General features: G+C 41.7%; 1 protein-coding gene across 1 annotated transcript in view; it reads left to right on the forward strand.

The window, feature by feature from the left end:
• Positions 1-27,791, forward strand: part of LOC139264688 (disco-interacting protein 2 homolog C) — a 622,729-nt gene that overhangs the window by 400,218 nt on the left and 194,720 nt on the right. Inside the window, exons 5-6 of the mRNA XM_070881594.1 lie at positions 10,086-10,298; positions 21,286-21,417. Of these exons, the coding sequence (XP_070737695.1) occupies positions 10,086-10,298; positions 21,286-21,417 (345 nt within the window). The remainder of the gene's footprint in view (positions 1-10,085; positions 10,299-21,285; positions 21,418-27,791) is intronic.

Here is a 27,791-nt window from a genome sequence, read left to right on the forward strand (position 1 = left end):
ATATATATATGTGCGCGTGTGTATATATATATGTGCGCGTGTGTGTATATATATATGTGCGCGTGTGTATATATATATATGTGCGCGTGTGTATATATATGTGTGTGTGTGTGCGAGTATATGCATATATATATGTGCGCGTATATATATATGTGTGTGCGCGTATATATATGTGTGTGCGCGTATATATATATATATATATGTGTGCGCGTGTATATATATATATCTATGTATGTGCGCGTGTATATATATATACGTGCGCGTGTGTATATATATACGTGCGCGTGTATATATATATATACGTGCGCGTGTATATATATATATATATGTGCGCGTGTATATATATATATATGTGCGCGTGTATATATATATATATGTGCGCGTGCATGTATATATATATGTGCGCGTGCATGTATATATATATATGTGCGCGTGTATATATATATATATCTATGTGCGCGTGTATATATATATCTATGTGCGTGTGTATATATATATATGTGTGTGTGTGTGCGCGTGTATGTATATATATATGTGCGCGCGTATGTATATATATATATGTGCGCGTATATGTATATATATGTGCGCGTGTGTATATATATATATGTGCGCGTGTGTGTATATATATATATGTGCGCGTGTGTCTATATATATATATATATATATGTGCGCGTGTATATATATATATATATGTGCGCGTGTATATATATATATATATATGTGCGCGTGTATATATATATATATGTGCGCGTGTATATGTGCGCGTGTATATATATATATATATGTGCGCGTGTATATATATATATATATGTGCGCGTGTATATATATATATATATGTGTGCGTGTATATATATATATATATATGCGCGTGTATATATATATATATATATGTGCGCGTGCGTATATATATATATATATGTGCGCGTGTATATATATATATATATATGCGCGTGTATATATATATGTGCGCGTGTATATATATATATGTGCGCGTGTATATATATATATATATATATGTGCGCGTGTATATATATATATATATATATGTGCGCGTGTATATATATATATATATGTGCGCGTGTATATATATATATATATATATGTGAGCGTGTATATATATATGTGAGCGTGTATATATATATGTGAGCGTGTATATATATATATATGTGCGCGTGTATATATATATATATGTGCGCGTGTATATATATATATATATGTGCGCGTGTATATATATATATGTGTGCGCGTGTATATATACGTATATGTGTGCGCGTGTATATATATACGTATATGTGTGCGCGTGTATATATATATACGTATATATGTGCGCGTGTATATTGCGCGTGTGTGCCCGTGTATATATATATATATATATATGCGCGTGTATATATATATATATATGTGTGCGTGTGTATATATATATATATATGTGTGTGTGCGCGTGTATATATATGTGTGTGTGCGCGTGTATATATATGTGTGTGTGCGCGTGTATATATATATGTATGTGCGCGTGTATATATATATATATGTATGTGCGCGTGTATATATATATATGTATGTGCGCGTGTGTATATATATATATATATGTGCGCGTGTGTATATATATATATATATGTGCGCGTGTGTGTATATATATATATATATGTGCGCGTGTGTGTATATATATATATATATGTGCGCGTGTATATATATATATATGTGCGCGTATATATGTGCGCGTGTATATATATATATATATATATATGTGCGCGTGTATATATATATATATATATATGTGTGTGTGTGCGCGTGTATATATATATATATATATGTGTGTGTGTGCGCGTGTATATATATATATATATGTGTGCGCGTGTGTACATATATATGTGCGCGTGATATGTGCGCGTGTGTATATATATATATATATGTGCGCGTGTGTATATATATATATATGTGCGCGTGTGTATATATATATATATTTATGTGCGCGTGTGTATATATATATATATGTGCGCGTGTATATATATATATATGTGTGTGCTCTCGTGTGTATATATATGTGTGTGCGCGTATATATATATATATATGTGTGTGCGCGTGTATATATATATATGTGTGTGTGTGCGCGTGTATATATATATATGTGTGCGCGTGTATATATATGTGTGTGTGCGCGTGTATATATATATATGTGTGTGCGCGTGTATATATATATATATGTGTGCACGATATATGTGTGCGCGTGTATATATATATATATATGTGCGCGATATATATATGTGTGCGCGTGTATATATATATGTGTGTGCGTGATATATATATATGTGTGCGCGTGTATATATATATATGTGTGCGCGTGTATATATATCTATTTTTGCGCGTATATATATATTATATGTGCGCGTGTATATATATATGTGCGCGTATATATATATATATGTGCGCGTGTGTGTATATATATATATGTGTGCGCGTGTATATATGCGCGTGTATATATGTACGCGTGTATATATATGTGCGCGTGTATATATATGTGCGCGTGTATATATATATATGTGCGGGTGTATGTATATATATGTGCGCGTGTATATATATATATGCTCGTCTGTATATATATATATGTGCGCGTGTGCGCATATATATATATATATATATGTGAGTGCGCTTGTGCATAGATATATATATGTGTGCGCAAGTGTGCATAGATATGTGTGTGTGCGCGTATATATATGTGTGTGTGCGCGTATATATATGTGTGTGTGCGCGTGTGTGTGTATATATATGTGTGTGCGCGTTTATGCATATACATATGCGTGTGCGTATATGCATATATATGTGCGCGCATGTGCGTATATATATATATGCGCGTGTGCGTGTATATATATGCGCGTGTGCGTATATATATGCGTGTGCATGTGTATATATATATATATATACGTGTGCGTGTGTATATACGTGCGCGTGTGTATGTATATACGTGTGCGTGTGTACGTGCGCGTGTGCGCGTGTATATATATATATATATGTGCGCGTGTGTATATATATATATATGTGCGCCTGTATATATCTATATATGTGCGCGTGTATATATATATATATATATATATGTGCGCGTATATATATATATGTGCGCGTATATATATATATGTGCGCGTGTATATATATATATATGTGCGCGTGTATATATATATATATATATATGTGCGCGTGTATATATATATATATATGCGCGATGTGTGCGCGTGTATATATATATATGTGCGCGTGTGCGCATATATATATATGTGTGTGTGCGCGTGTGCATAGATATATATATATATATATGTGTGTGTGCGCGTATATATATGTGTGTGCGCGCGTATATATGTGTGTGCGCGCGTGCGCGCGTATATATGTGTGTGCGCGTGTGCGTATATATATGTGTGTGCGCGTGTGTGTATATATATGTGCGCGTGTATGCATATACATATGCGTGTGCGTGTATGTATATACATATGCGTGTGCGTATATGCATATATATGTGCGCGCGTGTGCGTATATATATATGCGCGTGTGCATGTGTGTATATATACGTGTGCGTGTGTATATACGCGTGCGTGTGTATGTATATATATATATACGTGTGCGTGTGTATGTATATATATATATATATATACACGTGTGCGTGTGTATGTATATATATATATATATATATATATATATACACGTGTGCGTGTGTATGTATATATATATATATATATATACGTGTGCGTGTGTATATATATGTACGTGTGCGTGTGTATATATATGCGCGTATATATATATATATGTGTGCGCGTGTGTGGAGATAGATATCGAGCCTGTGTATGTATATATAGATGGGCAAGCGCGTGTGTATATATATATATATATATAGCCGGTGCGTGTGTATAGCATGTGTGTGTGCATATGTATATATGTATGTGCTTGTGTATATAGGAATGTGCGTGCGTGTTTATAGTGTGTGTGTGTGTCACACTTCAAGCATCATGCATTGCACTTCATAAAAAAGTAATTAAGAAAAAATAGAAAGCCATTAATATTCTGGTGGTTTCTTCAGACCTTGGAGTTTTATTGGGGTGATTTGCATGCTGCCAATCTACAGATTAATGATTAACCTCTTACTGACCTCAGGATCTGCCTTAGAACTGTTAGTCTCCATTTGACTTCTGGATGCATCTGTAAAGCAGTCAGACATTGCCGCCTTAAAGATCTTCGAGAAATCACTGATTACTGGAAAAAGGCAGACGTTTCAAGAGAGGTAGCAAAAGTGACCCAGGAACAACAGACCAGTGAGTTTAACTTTCATTGTGGGTAAAATTATGGAAACCCTAATTAAAGATAAGATCATGGAGCACCTGGCTAGAAATTAAATCATAAAAGATTGCCAATATGGGTTCATGAAGGGCCAGTCTTGCTAATTATCTTTCTGGTTTTCCTTGAGGGTGTTACAAAGGAACTTGTTAGGGGTAAGGCAGTGAATGTAGTGTACTTGGATTTCAACAAGGCCTTTGATACAGTTTCACTAGTAAGGCTGGTAGTGTAAATAAAGATAATGGGAATCAGTGAAAATATTTTACAATGAATACACAATTGGTTTCCAGAACCCAAAGGATAGTGATGCAGGGACTGTCATCAGTCTGGGAGAATGTTACCAGTGGGGTCCCACAGGGATCTGTTTTGCAATCTCTTTTGCTTACTATCTTTCTAAATAATCTGGAATTAAGAATTACCAGCACAGTGGCTAAACTTGCAGGTGGTAGACTCCAAAGCTGAACAGGATAAAGTGGAGGAAGATTTTTTTTCTCTCTTGAGCATCCTTGATTATAATTGCTCAACCATTGGTGGCCGTGCCTTCTGTTGCCTTGACTCTAAGCTCTGGAACTCTGGAACCCCCTGCCTAAGCCTCTTCATCTCTCGACCTCTCTTTCCTCCTTTAAGACGCTCCTTAAAACCTACATCTTTGACCAAGCCTTTGGTCACTTGCCCTAATTTCTCCTTATGTGGCTCGGTATCAATTTTTTGTTGTTGTCTTATTATACTCCTGCGAAACGTCTTGAGATGTTTTACTATGTTAGAGGCGCTATATAAACACAAGTTGTTGTTGAATATACTTGGGAATTGGGCAGACAGGTGGCAGATGAAATTCAATGTCAATTGGCCATGTTTTCACTGGAAAAGTGAAGGTTGAAAGGTGACACGATTGCTGTGTTTAGAATTCTTAGTAGACTTGGACCATTCTACGTTATTTCACATTGTCTGGAACAGTAGAACCAGAGGACACAGTCTGCACTTGAAGGGGAGTAAATTCAAAACGAATCTGCCAAAACAATATTTCTGTGAGTGGTCGGTCAGTCTATGGCACAGGTTCCCTAGGGGGAGATGGTGAGTGCAGTCAATATTGATTCATTCAAATGCCAAATAGATAGATCTCTTTTAGGATACAATGAGCCTGGAATTTCGATGTCGCGGATCCGTACGAAGTTTCTACGGACTCGGGAAGGCATCGGAAAAGACGTTTTTCAGCGCGCCATGCGCATGCGCTGAAAACCGGCTTTTCCGATCTGCCAAGTTTCTGACTTGACTGATCTCGCACATATCAGGAGCGAGGGCACTTGCAGGGCAAGATTTCCGATATTTACGCATATCTTGCCAAGCAAATGTCCTCAAAAATCTTGCGCCTGAAAAAGCAAGCATATAGCCTACTTTACACACATTTTAAAATAAAGATATAAAAACACATTTTATTGTTTAAAAACCCTCCCCGCAACGGTAAGTTTATTTTAAGGCATAATTTTTAAAACTTTTTTTTTTAAAGTCGGGAAAATATTTTTTTTTATAAGAACTTTAATTTGAATGAATATGTAGTGTATTTTCTATTTTTTATTAGTGTTTTGTGTGTTTGGGGGGGTTTCTCATTCAGGCTTATATTCACTGGAATTTAGAAGAATGAGAGGGGATCTCATAGAAACATATAAAATTCTGACGGGATTGAACGGGTTAGATGCAGGAAGAATGTTCCCGATGTTGGGGAAGTCCAGAATCAGGGGTCACAGTCGAAGGATAAGGAGTAAGCCATTTAGGACCGAGATGAGGAGAAACTTCTTCACTGTGGAATTCTCTACCACAGAAAGTTGTTGAGGCCAGTTCGTTAGATATATTCAAAAGGGAGTTAGATATGGCCTTTACGGCTAAAGGGGTATGGAAAGAAAGTGGGAATGGGGTACTGACGTTGCATGAACAGCCATGATCATATTGAATGGTGGTGCAGGCTCAAAGGGCCGAATGGCCTACTCCTGCACCTATTTTCTATGTTTCTATAATAATGGGAACTCCAACTTAGAGTTCCCATTATTATGAATGAGAAAATACTGTACCTTGATTGGCTGCCCAGAGCCATGTGACTCCAGCTCCAGCATATGGACATCCCGACGTGCAAGCGCTCCGATGCGCAGAGTGAAGGCCTCAGGATCGGAAGTTCGAACGAGCGCAGCACCTTCCTTTTTTCAGTCGTTTGCGCACCAGAAGACCTCAATCGGGATTTCTGAGCCAATATGAGTCATTTGGGAAATGACCTATGGTGAGTGTAGCAGACTTGGGAGGAGCAGGTGACTTTGGATATATGGCTCCCAAAGCTCTCCACCACTGGGGTTTTCCTTGCATCATGTATGGTTCTGTTGTAGACTAACTGATAGAGGTTTTGCTTTTGAGCTGATAGAGATTCATTGCTATGATGAGTCAACAACTCCATTATCGTTGTATCATGCGACTACCGGGATGGTAGAAGGCAATCTAGATGAACCTTGGTCTTTTTTTCACCTAGCAATTCCCATGTTCCTAATGGGACACACCAGTTACACATAGCTCCATCACAGCGACCAGAATAGTATGGAATGCTTTACATTGTAATATTCCTGTTCTTACAAAATAGCATATCCTCTGACTTGCTATTGGGCTAAGTTGTGGAAGATCCCTTAATTAAATATAAAAGTTCTGAGAGCATCCATCACACTGCAAAAGTATAAAAAAAGAAACAAAGGCAATTATTTCATGCTGTGGTCAATTACACGTTATTAGCTGTTGAAATTAAAGTTTGTAGATTGGCCTGGAGCTGGAAAGTTACAGCAATTAGAATTCATAGCCTCAAAGGGCCAGTTTAAACACAGCGCAATCTTAGCATGGTGTAACACTCCTTTCAATCATTAATAAAAGCATAACATCCAACTTACTGCCAGCAGCACCAGATATGATCAGCAACATAGTTGTCTTCATTTAGTAATTTTCAGACGATGGTCTGAAAATCACTGCAATTGGCGATGAAGTTAGACCTCTCATCGCCGATATTCCAGTGGCAAATTTATACCACAATTTGCTGGGAGTATAATTAGAGTATGCCACAGCAAGCATAGCTGCCGATCGGGAGCAGTGCAGCCAATGTCTGGTACAAAGCCAAGGGACTGGGACGCGACACAGAATGGAACAATGGTTTATTTAATGTTTCTACGAAAGTAAAAGAGCTTAACAATTTGCACAGGGGTTCCCATTTTCATATTTGAAAAATTGATTCTCTGAAACAAATATGGACTCTGAGTTCCAATGCTGTCTAATGTTGCAGTAATTTTCTACTGCAACATTAGACAGAGATTTGATCGAATGTAAATATGGTCATCGGAAGGAGTAACAGGCAGACTTCTATGTCTTCACTGAGGCCCAAACTGCCTTTGTGGGCGGTGTAATCCCATCCCACTTTTCGAAGATGAGCAGGAAGTTCTCCTTGTGTCCTGGTCAACATTTATCTCTCAACCAGCATCACGAAAATATCTGATTACTGTCGGTGGGACCTGGCGGTGTGTAATTTGGGCTGTTGCTTTTGTCTGCATTCCAACAGGGACTAGATTTCAAAGGTAATTTGTTGGCTGTCAGGCACCTTGGGATATCCTGAGGATGTGAAATGTGCTATAGAAATGCAAGTTCTTCTTTCCTTTATTTATAGCGCTGTAAACTGTTGATAGTGCTGTGAGTGCTTTCGAAATAAATGCTTGGTTCCCAGCTTATTTGACATCTCCAGTTTTGACATGCTTTGGTATAGCTCTGTTTGCGTATGGATACTGAATAACACAAGTATTGTTTCCCATCATTCTTTGAATGTTGTCCAATCTCCATCTCTTCTATTTGGCCTCTTCTTCAGTCCTCTGGTTGATCTGATGGTACTGGAGCCATTTGTACAAAAATGTGTGTTTTATTGCTGATATGGTGCATTCGTGGTGTCATTGCTGCCTCTGAAGAAACTGTGAATGGTAACCGTTGGAGTTAGCGAGCGTTGCTACTCCACATATTCTTAAATGGATTATGTTCCCAGATGATTCTTTCCACCCTCCCCCATGAAGACGGCAAATTAATCCTGTCTTTATTGGAGATTGAACCATGTTTGAAGAATGGGGAAGATCTTCATAACAGTTGGTAACTTAGCATTTTCATTACGTTGCGAAGGAAAAGTTAATATGGTTTCATCTACAAACTCTTGGCCTGTGATGAGGATAATTTGTTTCACCTTTGCGATGCCATTACTAAAAATTACAATGACACAAGATTACCAGAGGTGTATTTGTTTTACAGTAGTGTATTGATTATACAGTATCTATTATAAACCTGCATTTGTATGAAGCTGGTATCTTAATTGAGATTGGAAGCTTCACAGTGACATCATGAAAACCGCTCCCCAGTCCATGCATCCAGTTTCAATTTAAAATCAAAATTTTCCACGTTTTATCACTTTAATGCTGATAACTCATCTCAAATGATATATGCAGAAAACATAGAATGCAATTTGTATCCCTGGTACTGACCATAATTCAATTATAATTTTACTCATGAGTTAGTCAGCCAGCCTGCTTATGGGATATAAATAGTATCGCATAGCTTCTCATTCTGCATCATTTTAGTTTTGTTGTGTGTGCACAATAGGCCACGAAATTGGTCAGAGTACCTGTACAAAAATAAGAAACATCTGAATTGCAGCGATGCAATGTAAATGAGAACGAATGCAAATACAGATGCATGTGGGTGGGTCAGAGAGTCTATGAACACATTGTCCCTGAGCCACCTGCAAAAAGTCAGTGCTCATCTTACAAAAGAGACATGATTGTCTTTTTTAATCCAGTGAGTGTAGTATAGATGCTATTCAGTTGAAATACCAGTTCCCTGAAAGAACAATCAGTTTAATGGATAGATTTAAGGATTTATCTGGCTAAGCATATTCTGACCTGCATTAACACTTTGAAGACTACAGTTGCATTTCTGCGTTAAATTCCAAAATTCCAGCACTGCTCTTTGACTGCTTTTGGAGGTGCAGTCTTGCATGTAACAAAAGAGCTATTATGGTATGATTGCACAGCATGCGCCAACTTTAATCTCCAAGATTGTTCTAACTATGTAATGACTACATTAGCAAATTGCCTGAAACAAAACAGAGTCCCTCACCTAGGTATGCCCAGGTGAGCCAGTTTCAACACAAGCAGCGTGTGGGAACGACTGTTTGTGTGACATTATGCCTGATCCACTGATGAGACTAAACTCATAATTTTTCAGCCATTACATCAATTACAGTTTATATTAGAACAAGGAAGGACTGTAAAATAGCTTATTAATTCATACTTGGAGTGCCATAAGGTATTTTTTGTTTTTAAGCAAAGAGGTAAGTACAGATCTTCCCTCCTGGGTTCTTGTCAGCCTGGTAACTAAGGAACATCAAGATATTTAAGTTCACTTTGTTCTGTTGGAGCCAGGAAAAAAATCTCTGTCAGAATACTAAAATTTTAATTCTCCTGTTAATTTCTCTAATTCTGTTGAAAATTTGTTAAATATATTCCAGTGGTGTGTGGGGGAAAAATTTTGAAAGCTGAAAAGCTTTTTCAGTACTCAGTCGAGTTATGGTGACTTTCTTATTTGCATTTTACTGCAGCGCCCTCGAGGGGTAACCAGAGGAGCACGAAGGCTAAACTCTTGAACTGTTAATACAATGTGAACATGTTAAAGAGGAACTACCGAACGTAATCTTATTGATGTTTTTCTTGTTCCTGTAGATACCTCTTCTGGGTCAGAAGATGAGGGATCAGGGCAAGGTGACTCCCAAGGAACCCCTTCCTCCAGCCAAGGCAGTCTGAACATGGAACACTGGATCAGTCGAGCAATTCACGGCTCCACCACGTCATCCACCAACTCTTCCTCTTCCACACACAGCGGCGGAAGTGATGCTGCTAACGCACTGGCTGATGTCATGACACAAACGCACATTGGTTGGTGCAATAGCATTGGTTATCTGTGTTTTCTTTGTTGAGAAAGGCCACAATGACAATGTTTAACAATGAATCCTTTGTATTTTGGCTTTTGCAAAACACCCCAGGTAAGCAGCAGTTGGATTACGATTTTGAATCCGCTGCTTTTAAGTACTTTTTATGGTCTTTTGGATAAGGAAGACTCTCCAAAGTTTATTTTCCTATGTTATCGATTCAATTTTCCAAAATAATGAGGTTACAGTCAAACCTTTGAGTACTGAATTTCAAAAAAGCACAAATTCTGCTGCATGCAAGTGTATAATAATTGTCTGAATTTCAATATTCTTTATAAAATGCACAGGGGAATGCAGAGTCGAAGAACAATTCTATGAGTTATTTTCTGGGAATACATGTAAAAGCTTTGAAGTTCGTTTTAAATTTTAGTTGATGGTAACTAACGTGGTGTCGAATGGTTATTTTGAGCATAAAGATTTGCATTTTTAACTTGAGCAAAACTGAATACATCCAGTTGGCTTACAGATTTTTAGTGCGGGTGTTTGTGTTGTAATGGCCGTCAGTGGCAGAGAAAAAGTAATTAAGAAGACAGATTTTTTTGGCTTGGTGTCGTAAGTTATACCATTATATAATTGATTGCATTTTCTGCTTCAGTTCTGAACCTTTGCAGCAACTGAAGTTTAATTTCAGACACTTTCAGTAAATGTTCTTGTATTTACCCTCTGCTGAACCATAGAATGATGGAGCACAGAAGGAGGCCATTCGGCCCATCAAGCCTGTGCCGGCTCTCTATCAATGTTCTCAAATGCAATAGTTTCCTCGAAGTTAAAATGTTCAGGAACTAGTCAGTTAAGTCTCCTTTGTAACTGGAAAAAATACTGCACAAATTTAAGTTTGTAATGCAAGGCAATGCTGAATATTTTGCTTATAAGTTTTGGGTTTGGAATTAGATGCAATGCTACAAGAATAATAGAACATTTGGGGAGGGGTGGGAGGTGGTAGAGAACTGTGCTAAAATGAGTTGCAAATGTAGTGTCGGGCTGCGCTGTGCCTTGCAGAATGGTGTTCAAGTTCATTGTATGATGAAGGGCTTGGACCCGGGGCTCATGATGGTAATTACCCATGTGCCAAACTCTCAATCAATCTCAGCTGCATCGAAAAGGGGAAGAAGAAAAAAAAGAGTGGAAACTCAGGAGTTTCCGATGAGTTCAGAAAGAAAACCAGTGAACAGGCTGCTCTTGTACATCTCACTGGTTGGGCCAGGATCGGTTCAGTATGAGCCTAATAACATTCGGTGTCAGAATATTTTCATCCTTGTGTTCAACCCCCCTCCATGGCATCACCCATCCCTATCGATGCAACCTCCTTTAGTCCTACAACCTTCCAAGAACTTTGAGTTCTTCCAATTCTGGCCTCTTGTGCACCCCGATCTCTTCGCCCCATCATTGGTGGCCATGCTTTCTGCTGGCTCTAAACTCTGGAATTCCCTTCTTAAACCTCTCCGTGTTTCCACACCTCTCTCCTGCTTTAAGATGCTCAATAAAACCGACCTCTTTGACCAAGCTTTTGGTCATCTGTCCTAATATCTCCTTGTGTGGCTCAGTGTCAATTTTTGTCTGATAATGGTCCTATGAAGCACCTTGGGACGATTTACTATGTTGATGGAGCTATATAAATGCTTGTTGGGGTAGATAGTATTTATCCTGGTGTGCTGAGAGACTCAAAAGAAGATTTGAGAGGCATTGAGAATTATTGAGCAAGTCACTGGAGACTACATTTTGAATAGTGTGTCGATTTCTGGTCAATAATGAAAAAGGGGGCCATTCAGACATGGGAATCCATTCAGAAAAGAGACCAAGGCTACTCCCTATTGTATAGTGTTTGAGTTATGAAGAAAGATTGGGCTTTTCAAACAGGCATGGAGCCAGCTGACCGGTGATCTTCGCGAGTTATACAGGTTGGACCTCCCTTATCTGGGACTCTCTTATCCGGCACCACCCCTTGTCTGGCATGATTCTGATGGCTGGGGGCGCATGCACAGAACGCAGCCGACCTCCACACCGACCCTCTGCCCCCTCGGCCCGCCAGGGTCCCTCCGACCCTCGGCCCACCAGGGGCTCGCCGACACTTGGCCCCCAGACACTCAGCCCGTCGACATCCGCCGGGGCCCCCTGACACTCAGCCCGCCAGGGGCTCCATGATACCTGCTTAGGGCCCATCCCACACCCGCTGGAGCCCCCTGACACTCAGCCCGCCAGGGGCCCCCCGACACCCGCTGGGGCCCGCCAGGGGCCCCCCCGACACCTGCCGGGGCCCGCCGATACTCAGCCCGCCAGGGGCTCCCCAACACCTGCCGGGGCCTGCCGACACTCAGCCCGCCAGGGGCCCCCCGACACCCGCTGGGGCCCGCCAGGGGCCCCCCCGACACCTGCCGGGGCCCGCCGATACTCAGCCCGCCAGGGGCTCCCCGACACCTGCCGGGGCCTGCCGACACTCAGCCCGCCAGGGGCCCCCCGACACCAGCTGGGACCCGCCAACACTCAGCCCGCCAGGGGCACCGACTGACTTCTTCCCCCTCCCCGACCTCTGGCCGCTTTCCCCTGCCCCTCTTGGGCTGACCTCCCTTTATCCGACAAAATCCCTTATTCGGCACAGGCTAGGTCCCGAGGGTGCCGGATAAAGGAGGTTCAACCTGTACAAGGTACTCAAGGGAATGGAAAAGGTAAATCTGAAATGGACTTGCTGATAGACTAGTGTAGCCAAAACCCTGGAACCGTTTAAGAAACAATTAGACGCTATACCGGGGGCTCTGTAGGGTATTTATAGAAGGGTAAATGAAAGTACACCAAATGGCTTTCCTCACCTGTAATTATCTTGTGATTTTGCAGCTAGCAACATTGTTTAATTTGTTCAATATTGCTCCTGTGAAGCGTCTTGGGACCTTTTACTACATTAAAGGTGCTATATAGAAACCAGATGTTGCACAATTCTGCTTCTGACCAGATTCTACTGAGTACGAGAAGAAATGATAATTCAGACAATCAGTAATTTTATGGATAATTGAAATATTGTGTGTAAAAATGATATATACCTTGGCGGGGGGGGGGGGGGTGCTGCGTGGGGGATATGGTTACATCTCGCAAGCATTAGTAAATATGAATTTGAAAATTCGGTGAAAGGAAACATAATTTGAATTCTTTGTGTAAAAAATACATAATATTTTCATGCATCTCTGTTGGACAGAGCTATGGTTTTTTGAGAAGTTTGACCAGTGAAAGATATAATCACCAACAGCGAAATAAAAACCAGTGCCAACCTCTAAAGTATGAACATGCAGAGCTGTTGGTATCAGCTTTAGGATCTTGCTGAGTTGAGGTTGTGGAGGTTATCCTTTGATACAACACTCTATTAACGGTGTCCATGGCACTGTTTGTGGGCTTGACAACCAACCATTTGATCTAGACTTATGATTTCAAACACTGCTTGCAACAGCAATATTATAGTTTGCTGTGCGAGTCCAGAAAAGCATTGAATACTCCACTGCCATCTTGATCAATTGCATTTCATGTATTACATGCCTAAATAATCCCAGAGAGTGAAATGGAGTGAAAAAAGCATGGATTCTTGTGACCTTTTATTAAAAGAAATACCAAACACTGCTGATGATCTATTTGTTTAGGTTATTGACACCATCAAAAAAATCTAGATCTCCTTATTCAGGAAAAATGAACAGATGGCAATAGTTTAGTTTTTTTTGAACATAGCATTTCACTGAAAGAATAGATACTCTGGTTTGCTAATTCAAGCGACAGAAAGGTTTGTTAGTTTTCAAATAAAATCGGGCTATCGAGTGACTTAAAAAATTAATCTCGATTAATATTGTGATTACAAAATTTGAATATCTTAACCTTGATTTTAGTCGTATATTTAATTGGTGCAATTACTGCATCCATCTCCTTTTATACACATTTTTTTCAAGTCCAAGCAGAACCCCTTTTAATTTATGCAGTATTACTATAACATTTGTAAGTGGGTCGCATAAAAAAATGTTAAATAATCACTTTGTTATGTAAAAATTTCCTACACTGATTCCCATGTTAAAATGTTCACACTTACTTGTTACAGGTGGTGATCTCCGAGGTGTTTGTGTTCATTGTATGACTTGCATATCACAAAAATCACTCAAATTGCTTCTTGGAAAAAAAAACGATCAGCATTTTCTTCTCAGTAACTAATGTACAAAGAAAACAAAATTAAAAAGGCACATTTTACAATAATGTTTACATTTATCTGGAGATATTAAATACATACATATGAAGCTGGAAGTGAGAATGTAGGCATACTAGAGGAGGAGGTGGAACAATTATTCGAGATAATTGCATATAAAGAAATTGGCTATGAAGAATTGAGCAGAACACAAGCTGACTTCATCACTGGGTCCTGATTGCAGGCACCTTGGGCAGTTGAAAGGCAGCAGGGAGGGGACAGCAGAGAATCTGGTCACAATTTGTCGATCCTCAAATATGTCAATTATGCTTTTGGACTCGAGAGTAGCTCGTGCCATTTCCTTATTCAAGAAGGGAGAGAATGATAACCTGGGTCCCTACAGCCCAGTTAATCTCATGTTATTTGTGTTCAAACTCTTAAAATCAAGATGAAATTAGAGAGCATTTAGGAATGTATGGATTAATCAAAGACAGCCAGCACAGATTTGTTAAAGGCAAGTCATGTTTGACCTGCTCAACAATCTTTCTGAAAATTGGATAAAGGGAATGCAATAGATGTAGTGTATATGACTTTTTAGAAGGCATTTTAGAAGATGTCTTTCAAACAGCTTGTTGGAAGAATTCAGGCTTATAGTATGAGCAAATGAAGCAGTATGGGTAGCAAACTTGTTAACTGATGGAATACAAAAAGATAGGGTAAGTGAGTTCTGGAATTCCCTCCCTAATAAGCCTCTCCACTTCTCCATCTCTCTCCTCCTTTAAGACGCTGCATAGAACCTATTTCTGTCCTAATATCTCGTTATGTAGCTCAATGTCAAATTTTGGACAATGATGCTCCTGTGAAGCACCTTGGGACATTTTACCATGTTAAAGGCGCTATATAAATGCAAGTTGTTGGTGTCCAGATTGGTGAAGAGTTTTAAGTGATGTCCTCTAGTGGTCAAAATCATACTACAGAATTATTCATATATGCTGCAGATGCTGCCTGACCTGCTGAGATTTCCAGCATTTTCTGATTTTATTCCAGATTCCAGCATCTGTAGTATTTTGCTTTTGTATCCAGAATTATTCAAGAGACCAAGACAAATGTTGAGTGTACTAATTTCTGTTGTGTGCACATGAAGCTAGATCTACATGAAAATTGTAGGCACATGTTCCTGGCATGAAAGATGTGCAATGAGCATCTAAAATAAAAGTTAACTGCGAGTGACTATCATTTTGAATTAATTTTATTTTTAAAGAGTTTGTCATATGCAAAGTTAAAGTATTGAGTTTAAATATTGCATGTTTTATATTCACCAAAAATGTTTCAGAATAGCTTATATTTCAGTAGCATTTGTACTGTACAGCAAAGTATTTTGGAGCATTTTACAGGGCAGTGAAGAACAAGTGGGCACTGATCGGGAGGGAGAAAGAGCTTAGGAGGCATTTAAAAGTGAGGAGAGAGGTCACAAGTACTGAGAGGTGGTGTTCGAGGTTGTGGCATAGTGACTGAAAGACCAGCTGTTGATCATGAGACGGAGACTGACATCAGAGAAGGGGAGACTGCACGGTGGGACATGCAGATCGATTGCAGAGGTAGGGAATGGTGACACCATCAAAAAACTTGAAGGAGAGGGTGAGAATCTTTGTTGGTTCTTGAGAATATTGGGGAGCCAGTGGAGCTTGGCAGCGATCAGGTAATCGGATGCAGCCCTTCATGTGGGGGCGTGTGCAGAACGTGAGGTTCTGGATGACTTTGGAAAGAGAATGGTACATTGGATAAGGATAACTGGAACAGTTTGGGCAGTTGGAAAATATTACCAATATTATCTCCTAATTTTAAGTACCAGGCCAAAATTACTAACGTGGGATATACTCCCAATTACTGCTCTCTAACTGGCAGCTGAAATCGGTACCACCTCCTCCTTTTTTAAATTTAATGAATAGATTTTCCACTTTTTGAAGGTGACACATGTTTGATTGGGTCACTCCATGTCATGATAGCTGAGATTGGTAATGTTTGGGGAATTGTTTTGACAAATGTAAATTCCACTAGCTAGTGTCACAGTAACAAAGCACTTGTTTATCACCCCATCCTACTTGATGGAATGATAATACTTCAGTACATTTTAAAGCAGATGTTTTGTCTTCATAAACTCATTTTGCAACGTAGACTTAAAATATATTGTACCAAATGACTGACTGATATAATTGTGAGTAATAGAACCCATTGGCAAACTTGATTGCAAATATATTAACTGCAGTTAAGCAAATTGCACTTAATAGTTCTTTATTTATTCATCCTCCACATACAGTAAAATATTCCATCTTGTAGTAGCAGGAGAAAGATCGAACTGGAGATGATACGTACATGGGAACAGTCAATGTTTTACATGCACAGTCACAGTTTTAAGGGCCCAAGTTTCGGGCTGCGCCGTTGGACGCCCGTTTTTCGCGCCACAAAGTGCGCCTAAAAAAAACTTACTGATTCTCCGGCTCCCTGCTGGTCCTCTGGAGTCGGGCGCGGCGTGGCGCAGCACGAGTTGTGGGGGGCGGAGCTCGGTCCCTGCTCTGAAAACAGTGCCGGGACCTCTGCACATGCACGCTAAAGTGGGCGCGCATGTACAGTAGCTCCAGGCGCCCAAAACTCTCTGGGAGGGGCCCGAAGCACGCAGCCCCTAGCCCTGGCCGAATGGCCTCGCTGGGGCTGCGTGCATAAGGCTGCCTCCCACGCCCAGCTCCATCTTACTCCCGACCCGACTCGACTCCCGCTTACCCCCCCCACCCCGGACCCGACCCGAGCCCCCAGACTGGGCCCGACATGCGCTTCCCCCCCCCCCCCCCCCCGACCCAAACCGAACCGACCCGACCCGCGCTCCCTCCCTCTTTCCCACACCCCCCCCCCCCCCACCCGAACCGACCCGACCTCCCTCTCCCCCCCCGACCCGACCTCCCTCCGCCCCCCCGACCCGACCCGCGCTGCTCCCGACCCCGACCCGCGCTCCCGACCCCGACCCGCGCTCCCGACCCTGACCCGCGCTCCCCCCGACACCGGACCCCGGACCCGACCTGACCCAACGCCCACCTACCTGTAAATCTGGTGCTGGGGACAGGCCCTGCCCGAAGTCTTGGGCCCGGCCCGTTCAGCCTCCCTCCCCTTTCTCCTTTCCCCCCCTTCTCCTTCCCCCCTTCTCCTTTCCCCCCTTTTCTCCTTTCCCCCCCTTTCCCCTTCTCCTCTCCCCTCCTTTCCCCTTCTCCTCTCCCCTCCTTTCCCCTTTTCCTCTCCCCTCCTTTCCCCTTCTCCTCCCCCCTTCCCCTCCTCCCCCCTTCCCCTCCTCCCCCCTTCCCCTTCCCCTCCTCCCCCCTTCCCCTTCTCCTCCTCCCCCCCCTTCCCCTGCTCCCCCCCTTCTCCCCCCTTCCCCTGCTCCCCCCTTCCCCTTCTCCTCCTCCCTCCCTTCCCCTTCTCCTCCCCCCCCTTCCCCTTCTCCCCCTTCCCTCCCTCCCCCTCTGCCTCCCTCCCTCCTCCCATCTCCCCTCGCTGTCAGAAACACAGACACTGTCAGACAGAGAGTGAGAGACACACACAGACAGACAGAGAGATAGAGACACTGACAGAGACACACTGGGGGGGGGGGGGGTTATCCCAGCACGCTGTTGGAGGGCTGCCGGTGCTGCAGTCGGTAAGTAGAAAATGGTTTGTTTTATTGATTTTTTTGAAAAAAAATTATTTCTTATTAATTTTTTTTGATTGATTTATTGGTTGATTTATTGATGTTTTTATCATTTATTATTGATGGTGGCTCTTTATTTGTAAAACTGAAGTGTTTAATGTTTGTAAACTTCCCTTTAAACCCCCCCCCCATTCCCTACGCCTGATTTGTAACCTACTCCTGATTTTCTAAAGTTTAGACAAGGTTTTTTCGAGCGTGCAAAAATCTTCACTTACTCCATTCTAAGTTAGTTTGGAGTAAGTTTTCACTGCCGAAACTTTGAAAACAGGCGTAAGTGGCTGGACACGCCCCCTTTTGGAAAAAAAATTTCTGTTCCAAAGTGAAACTGTTCTAAATGACTAGAACTGGAGCAAACTAAATGCCGAGAATTTGAATTTCTAAGATACTCCGTTCTACACCAGTTGCTGCACAAAATCAGGAGCAACTGAGGCCAAAACTTGGGCCCATAATTTATTCATCCTCCACATACAGTAAAATATTCCATCTTGTAGTAGCAGGAGAAAGACCTAACTGGAGATGATACGTGCATGGGAACAGTCAATGTTTTACATGCACAGTCACAGTTTTATGTGTCCAGTCAACCGGTCAGCAGTTGCTGTTTTTAAAAAAAAAAACTCAGTATGGGCCAGGGCCCCCTCACCTCGGTGCTGCTCCTACGCAAGTCCTGTTGCTAATGGAGAAGATACTGGCCACTGCATTATTATAGGCAAGAATCATGCGAACAGTCACACCTGCCCACATTATCCCTTCTATTCGCAGCAGGCCTTGGATAAGAGCGGTTCTAAGGGGAGAGGAGAAGGAAATTAAGATGATAGGGAATGGGCAGTGGGAAGGTAGTAGAAGCAGGGAGAGATGCTATGGGGGAGGTGAGGAAGGAATTAATTGAGAGAGTGGGAAGGGAGAGTGCCAGCTCTAACTGGGAGAGGGAGATAATTGTCAGTGAAATGGACGGGGTGGAAAGGATTTCAACCTGACCTGGGGGTGGAGGGTGAGAAGAGTTCTATTATGAACTGGAAGTTGAGAAAGTGTCTCTATGAAAAGTTGAAGCATGTCAATGGTGTACAGTGTATCTGTGAACTGGGTCTCTGAAGGGTAGAGTGTCTTTCTAAATGGCTGAGGGAGGGATTCAATGTGGAAGAGTGAATATTGAGGTAACCTTTGGGTAAGTGATAGTCTAGTTGGTCTTTTGAAAATGCAAATGTCATTTTCTATTTTTGTTCATTTAAAAGTTGATCAATTGTGTAGCATAACCAGTATTCATCCTTTTTAAATCAGAATAGAATCATAGAATGGTTACAGCATAGAAGGAGGCCATTCAGCCCATCGAGCCCCTGCCAGCTCGCTGCAGGAACACTTCAGCTCGTCCCACTCACCTGCCTTTCCCTGTAGCCCTGCAAATTTTTTTCTTCAGGTACTCATCCAACTCCCTTTTAAAAGCCATGATTGAATCTGGTTCCACCACCCTTTCAGGTCGTGCATTCCTTTTCATAATTACTCACCGCGTAAAAAAGTTTTTCCTCGTGTTGCCTTTGGTTCTTCTGCCAATCACCTTAAATCTCTGTCCTCTGGTTCTTAACCATTCCACCAATGAGAACAGTCTCTCTCTATCTACTCTAGACCCGAAAGATCTCTCTCCAGACCCCTCATGATTTAAAAATCCCAACATTTCTGTACTTTTGTTTGATCATCCAAAACAAGTGAGGGAATGTTGTGTATACCTACCTGTAAATTGCAAAGCCCAATAATGACTTACTTTTGCATCTCAATGATCTGGGCCAGTCATAATGTGTCTTTGTAGGGTCAGCTTTTGTGAAACTTGGTCACCTTTTTAAGTGTACTAGCTTGGCATATATGAAAGGAATTTTTAGCACAATTGCACGCAGAACTTTTTCAGCAAAATAATCGAGGGGGAAATGAGGAAGGAGCTTTTTGTGTTGTGTGTGCTTAACTGTATTCCAAGAATGAGCTAATTTAATATTCCTAGTTGTTGGCATGGTAACTTGCCAATAAATTGATGGTCATCCACTTTGGCAGAAATAATAGAAAAGCAAATTATAATTTAAATGGAGAAAATTTCAAAGTGCTGCAGTACAAAAAGACCTGGGGGTCCTTATGCAAGAAACACAAAAAAGTTAGTATGCAGGTCCAGCAAGTAATCAGGAAGCCAAATGGAATATTGGCCTTTATTGCAAGGGGGATAGAGTATAAAAGCAGAGAAGTCCTGCTCCAACTGTACAGAGTATTGGTGAGGCCACACCTGGAGTACTGCGTACAGTTTTGGTTTCCGTATTTAAGGAAGGATATACTTGCATTGGAGGCTGTTCAGAGAAGGTTCACTCGGTTGTTTCCGGAGATGAGAGAGTTGACTTATGAGATAGGTTGAGTAGTTTGGGCCTATACACATTGGAGTTCAGAAGAATGAGAGGTGATCTCATTGAAACTTATAAGATAATGAAGGGGCTCGATAAGGTGGATGCAGAGAGGATATTTCCACTCATAGGGGAAACTAAAACGAGGGGACATCGTCTTAGAATAAGGGGCCGCCCATTTAAAACTGAGATGAGGAGAAATTTCTTCTGAGGGTTGTAAATCTGTGGAATTCTCTGCCCCAGAGAGCTGTGGAGGCTGGCTCATTGAATATATTTAAGGTGAAGAGACAGATTTTTGAGCGATAAGGGAGTTGAGGGTTTTGGGGAGTGGGCAGCGAAGTGGAGCTGAGTCCATGATCAGATCAGCCATGATAATGAATGGTGGGGCAGGCTCGAGGGGCAAAATGGCTCCTATTTCTTATGTTCTTATGTCATCAAAATTGAAGGACCTATTTTGGACGACTAAGATAAAAGAGCAAGAAGCGATTGATTATTTGATACTATCTTGACTTTGCTCCTAAGTGTGTTTATAAATAATTGTAACGTTTGACTTCAAAATAGTGTAGATGATGTAATTATTCAAATATTGTTTAAGGAATCATAACAATTCTAAATTGCTTTTAAAGCTGTGGTTTTAAAATATATATTTTTTTTCTTTGATACTTATTATGACTTTTTTTGTTAGAAAACCACTCAGCACCTCCCGATGTCACCACTTATACAACAGAGCACTCGATTCAAGTTGAACGCCCACAAGGATCAACACCAAGAGCGGTCCCAAAGTATGGCAATGCTGAACTAATGGAAACTGGTGATGGTAAGTTTTGTGCCGCCAACTTGTTTCATTCTATACACTATCCATTAGTGTTTAACAAGCATTAGTATTCTCAAAATTGGTCCTGAAATTCAAGTAATTTATGAAAGTGGGGTTAAATGCTTGAACTAGTGGAAATAACTGCTATAGAAGTTCAAACTCCCATTAAGGTTTATGATAAATGTATATGTGATAAATGTATTACTTGTGAAATATAGAATCCTGAAAAACACTTATTGATGTAATGCCAAAAAAATGAATGTTAGGAGTGTTGCTTACTGACTTGTAATGTCTGGGGCATCACACTGAAGTACATCATGCAACACCGTTGAGGGATAGGTGCTTACATCCGCAATCCCTGACATGTTGAATTGCTGATCTTGAGTCTGCAACTATGAAGAAGTTGCATGCAGGGGCAGAGGGATAGTCTGCTCTTCATAATTCTTTGTGACTGATTTCAGAGTCGCATTGATGAAGTTACATGAGCAGCCATCTTGGGTGTTCATGATGCACGATAAGGGAAAATGAAAGGGAATGGAGAGAATATAACTTTTTTAATATATTCATTCTGGGATATGGGCAACACCAGCATGAATTGCCCATCCCTAGTTTCCCTGAGAAGATGGTGGTGACTCATCATCTTCATCCACTGCAGTCCATGTGGTGAAGGCGTTCCTACAGTGCTGTTAGGGAGGGAGTTCCAAGATTTTGACCCAGCTACGATGAAGGAATGGCGATATAGGTCCACATCACGATGGTGTGTGATTCGAAGGGGAAATTAGAGGTGATGGTGCTCCCATTCACCTGCTGCTCTTGTCCTTCTAGGTGGTGGAGGTCATGAGTTTTTAAAAAAGATATATAGGTCAATCTGTTTCATTTTGCTAATATATCTTTGTGGTTAGATTTTATTTCCACGTAGTTATTTAGGTGTGTAATTGGGAAGTTAAGCCTGAAATTATGCCCATTGATGTGCCATTCTGCTGATGTCAATTGATGCATAAGTTTGCTGCCAATATCATTAGCATACACCGGAATGTAAAGATTTGCATAAACAATCGGGATTCGTGGAAAGCGCCAAACTCATGCCATACATTCCTTCTTTAAGTATGAAGGTTCAAGTTTCAAGCCATCTAACCATCATCCATGCACATTTAGTGCAGCCTGTGTAAGAACATACAATCATGTTTAATGTGATAGAAATGCCATAAAAATGCACTCAAAGAAACAAAGTACAACGCAGGTCTCAGTGAGGATAAATAAAGATTAAAATACTTAATAAAACAGCAGAAAAATAACTTGGTTTCCTGCTGCACCCATCTTGAACAGGCGTAATTGCAGGAAATTCACGTGGACGGCTGTTAGCCTGGGGGCGGATCCATTATAATGAGCTGAGATGGGTTCAGGCGGAGGGATCGATAGACGATTGTCAATGATCGAGGAAATTCAAACATATGTAACACACATGCGTCCGAGTTTCTTGGATCTTTTACACTGAGTACTTGCTTTACATCCCGATTGTACGTGTCTCTGGGCACAAGTGCACAGGAAACTCCACCCTGTAATGGCAGCTCTTTTATTCGAACATAAACTGATCTATTCCCAACCACTAACTTTCAATTAACTGATGTTTGATGCTCTGGGCAATACATTCAATCCTGTATGTTAAGAATTAGCCACTTTAACCAAGATTGCTGCTTTAGTACTTGGTTTCTTTCTGTGAAATGACAGGCAGGGCAATTGTTAGCATCCGTAAAGTAGTCTGAAGTGTTTTGCCACATTTTGCATGACAGTTAAAGATTGATGGTGATGGGAAGAGTTCCCGGGCAGAAAAAATAAACAAGAAAAATAGGACTTTTGTTGAATTTATTTCACATTTGAATAAATCTAAATTATCAGCTGTGTGAATGTCCCATTTCTGAGATTTTCAGCATTTGATACCAAATCAGTAGAAAATGAGCTCAAGTCCCAGGGCTGCCAGTCACTCAAACATGCTGGGCGCAATCTCGCATGTGTGTCTTCTGTTATTATTCTGCTCTGTTGATTGAACTCCGTTCAAAATCTAAGCATTTCATTTTGGAGTGGGGAGGGACCATGTTCAGAATCCCAACTCCCAAGGCTAGCTGTGTCTTGAGCAGTTATAGTGACATTGAAGAAAAACATGGGCAAAAAACCGTCGTTGAGAATGTCCTGTTTTCCCAGCAGAAGCAAGTTAAATGGGAGGCAGCTGTAAGAGAAAATTGTGGAAAAAACATTCCAGATTATAAAGCCCAAATACAGATTTTAAAAAACTGCTGATCAACAATTAAAAGTTCTATTTTAGAGACTTGTGTGCTTGAAATGTCTAAAATGTTGGGTCTGACACATAATTGATTCAGATTGTGTGTGTGCGAAGGGAGAAGACAATTTTCCTTAATGTTAGCAGACTCCAATTTGATCTCTTGAGGAACTAATAGAGCTCTCACTGCTTCTCATAATTACACTGTAATCAATAAAGGACTGAAACATGTTCTGCATTACAGCAAACAATTTCCCTGTACATTCCTAGGGCTCAGAGTTAAGTCTACAACTACCAAAAAGTGTGCAAGATTATTTTGCAGTACAGGTGCAGCGTCCAAAATCGGGAATTCTGGAATACGGACTCCGGACCAATTCGTGGTAGGGTTGTCCGGAATCCGTAAAATGTTCCGAGATCTGGACCCTGACGATCTCGAGGTGCTGCCGCTGCCCGACCTCGGGGCCTCCTTGCCGGCCCGCCCGAAAACCACCTCCGCAATGGGGCCGCCTGACCAGCTCCTCTTCGGCAGGGCCCCACCCGACCAGCTCCACGGCGGTGGGCCCTGCCCGAACACCTACACAGCAGCGGGGCCCGCCCGAACACCTCATCGCCCGGCAACCTGAACAGCTCTTCGGCGGGCACGGCCCCCCCCCAACTTTTTGATGTTCCGAAATCCGGAAATACCCAAACCTGGGCTCGGGTGTTTCCGGATTTGTGACATCAGAAAGACGTTCCAAAATCCGGCAAAATGCAAAATCTGGAACGGCCTCGGTTCCGAGGGTTTCAAATTTGGGACGCTGCACCTGTATTACCATTGTGTTATTTCGACAATGTCCAAATTACAGTCCACCGAGAGTGGGTATTTAATGAACCAAAGCATAGTATTCCATCAGTAATTTAAGATGCACTGTAGCAACTTGCCAAGGCTTCTTCGGCAGCATCTCCCAAACCCGCAACCTCTACCACCTAGAAGGACAAGGGCAGCAGGCATATGGGAATGCCACCTGCAAGTTCCCCTCCAAGTTGCACACCATCCTGACTTGGAAATATATTGCCGTTCCTTCATCGTCGCTGGGTCAACATCCTGGAATTCCTTCCCTAACAGCACTATGGGAGTACCTTCACATCACGGATTGCAGTGGTTCAAGGCGGCAGCTCACCACCACCTTCTTGAGGGCAATTAGGGATGGGTAATAAAGGCTAGCTTTGCCAGCGACGCCCATGAACGAATCATTTTTAAAAATGCTGGTGTACATTTTTCCAGTATATTTTAGAATACTGTTTTTGTGGGGGAGAGCTGTGGAAGATGAAAGTTGCCACATTGACTTGCAAAATTTGTCAAAAATGGAAATGAGGAACTACTGCTTAAAATGGAACAAAAACAGAAAATGCTGGAAACATTTCCACAGGGATATGGAACCAAGGTGGGTAAGTGGAGTTAAAATACATCGGCCCGTGTTTTGTGGCCCCTACGGGTGCATACGCGGCCGTAAGGGCTTTAGATGTTCCGGGTTTAGGCATGTGCTGCGCATGCGTGAAAACCTGGAACTTGCGATCTGTCAATCTTCTTGATGGATCGCAGCCATCCCCTATTGGGCTATTTGCCGAACTTCTGCCCAGCGAATGCCTGTAAAATTCTTACGCCTGGCAAAAGCAGGCATAAGGCTTGCTTTTACCAGCATAAGAGTTTAAATTAATATTCTAAAACATTTTTTTCAATCATTTAAACATTAAAACTCCTGTAAAATATGGTACGGTTATTTTTAGCCCCTTTAAAACATTGTAATTTGTTTTTCAAAAAATTAAATTTTTGTTTCAAATGTTTAATTATATTGTATTTTAGTTTTGTTTTAATATGTAGTGTTTTTTAAAATGTATTTATGTTAATATGATTTTATGTGATCCCCATAAGTATGAATGGGGATCCCCCCTCATCTTCATTGGTTGGGCTGAATCACGTGATCCCAGGGTAGCTTGCGAACCACCTGTGCCCCTGTGGTAGGTGGGCCGCTTTACATGTTTATGCACAGAGGCCCAGGAGCGTGCGTCTCCGTGCATTCCGAGGCAGAAGGTAAGTTCGTAGGCTCGGAAGTCTCCGACCACAAATTCAGGCCCATGATCCAATTGCGTTGTAAAATTTTTGTGAAGTGCTTTTGGATGTTTTAATATGTTAAAGACGCTATATAAATAAAAGTTAATTATTATTATGATTGAATTGAAAGGCAGAGCAGGCTTGAGGGGCTCAATGTTCCTGTGTCCCATTCTGCGAGGCTGACAGTTTCTGCAAATTTTAGAAACATAGAACATAGGTGCAGGAGCAGGACATTCGGCCCTTCGAGCCTGCACCTCCATTCAATATGATCATGGCAGATCATGCAACTTCCGTACCCCATTCCCGCCTTCTCTCCATCCCTGATCCCCTTAGCCATAAGGGTCATCTAACATCTAACTCCCTCTTGAATATATCCAACGAACTGGACTCAACAACTTTCTGTGGTCGAGAATTCCACAGGTTGACCAATCTTTGGGTGAAAAAGTTTCTTCTCATCTCGGTCCTATATGGCTTACCCCTTATCCTTAGACTGTGACCCCTGGTTCTGGACTTCCGCAACATCGGGAACATTCTTCCTGTATCTGACTTGTCCAGTCCTGTCATAATGTTATATGTTTCCATGAGATCCCCTCTCATTCTTCTAAATTCCAGTGAATATAAGCCTAGCCGATCCAGTCTTTCTTCATATGTCAGTCCTGCCATCCCAGGAATTAGTCTGGTGAACCTTTGCTGCACTCCCTCAATAGTAAGCACGTCCTTCCTCAGATTAGGAGACCAAAACTGCACACAATATTCAAGATGTGATCTCACCAAGACCCTATGCAACTGCAGTAAGACCTCCCTGCTCCTACACTCAAATGCCCTCACTATGCATGCCATTTGCTTTCTTTACTGCCTGCTGTAACTGCATGCCTACCTTAAGAGACTGATGTACCATGACACCCCGCTCTTCTTGCACCTCCCCTTTTACTAATTTGTCACCATTCAGATAATCTGCCTTCCTGTTTTTGCCACCAAAGTGGATAACATAGAAACATAGAAACATAGAAAATAGGTGCAGGAGTAGGCCATTCGGCCCTTCTAGCCTGCACCGCCATTCAATGAGTTCATGGCTGAACATGCAACTTCAGTACCCCATTCCTGCTTTCTTGCCATACCCCTTGATCCCCTCACATTTATCCACATTGTACTGCATCTGCCATGCATTTGCCCATTCACCTAACCTGTCCAAGTCGCCCGGCAGCCTCTTAGCATCCTCCTCACAGCTCACACTGCCACCCAGCTTCGTGTCATAGAAACAGGCTATTACATGGAGATATTACATTCAATTCCTTCGTCTAAATCATTAATGTATATTGTCAATTAGCAGGGATCCCAGCACTGAACCTTGCGGCACCCCACTAATCACTCCCTGCCATTCTGAAAAGGACCCGTTTATTCCCACTCTTTGCTTCCTGTCTGCCAACCAGTTCTCTATCCACGCCAATACATTACCCCCAATACCATGTGCCTTAATTTTGCACACTAATCTCTCATGTGGGACCTTGTCAAAAGCCTTTTGAAAGTCCAAACACACCACATCCACTTGTTCTCCCTTATACACTCTACTAGTTACATCCTCAAAAAACTCGAAGATTTGTCAAGCATGATTTCCCTTTCATAAATCCATGCTGACTTGGACTGATTCTGTCATTGCTTTCCAAATGCGCTGCTATTACATCTTTAATAATTGATTCCAGCATTTTCCCCACCACCGATGTCAGGCTAACCAGTCTATAATTCGCTGTTTTCTCTCTCCTTTTTTAAAAAGTGGGGTTACATTAGCTACCCTCCAATCCAGAGTACTTGATCCAGAGTCCATGGAATGTTGGAAAATGACGACCACCTATTTCTAAGGCCACTTCCTTAAGTATTCTAGGATGCAGACTATCAGGCCCTGGGGATTTATCGGTCTTCAATTCCTTCAATTTCCCTAACACCATTTCCTGACTAATAAGGATTTCCCTCAGTTCCCCCTTCTCGCTAGACCCTCGGTCCCCTAGTATTTTC

The sequence above is a fragment of the Pristiophorus japonicus genome, chromosome 5 (assembly GCF_044704955.1).
Source record: "Pristiophorus japonicus isolate sPriJap1 chromosome 5, sPriJap1.hap1, whole genome shotgun sequence".
NCBI classification, from domain to species: domain Eukaryota; kingdom Metazoa; phylum Chordata; class Chondrichthyes; family Pristiophoridae; genus Pristiophorus; species Pristiophorus japonicus.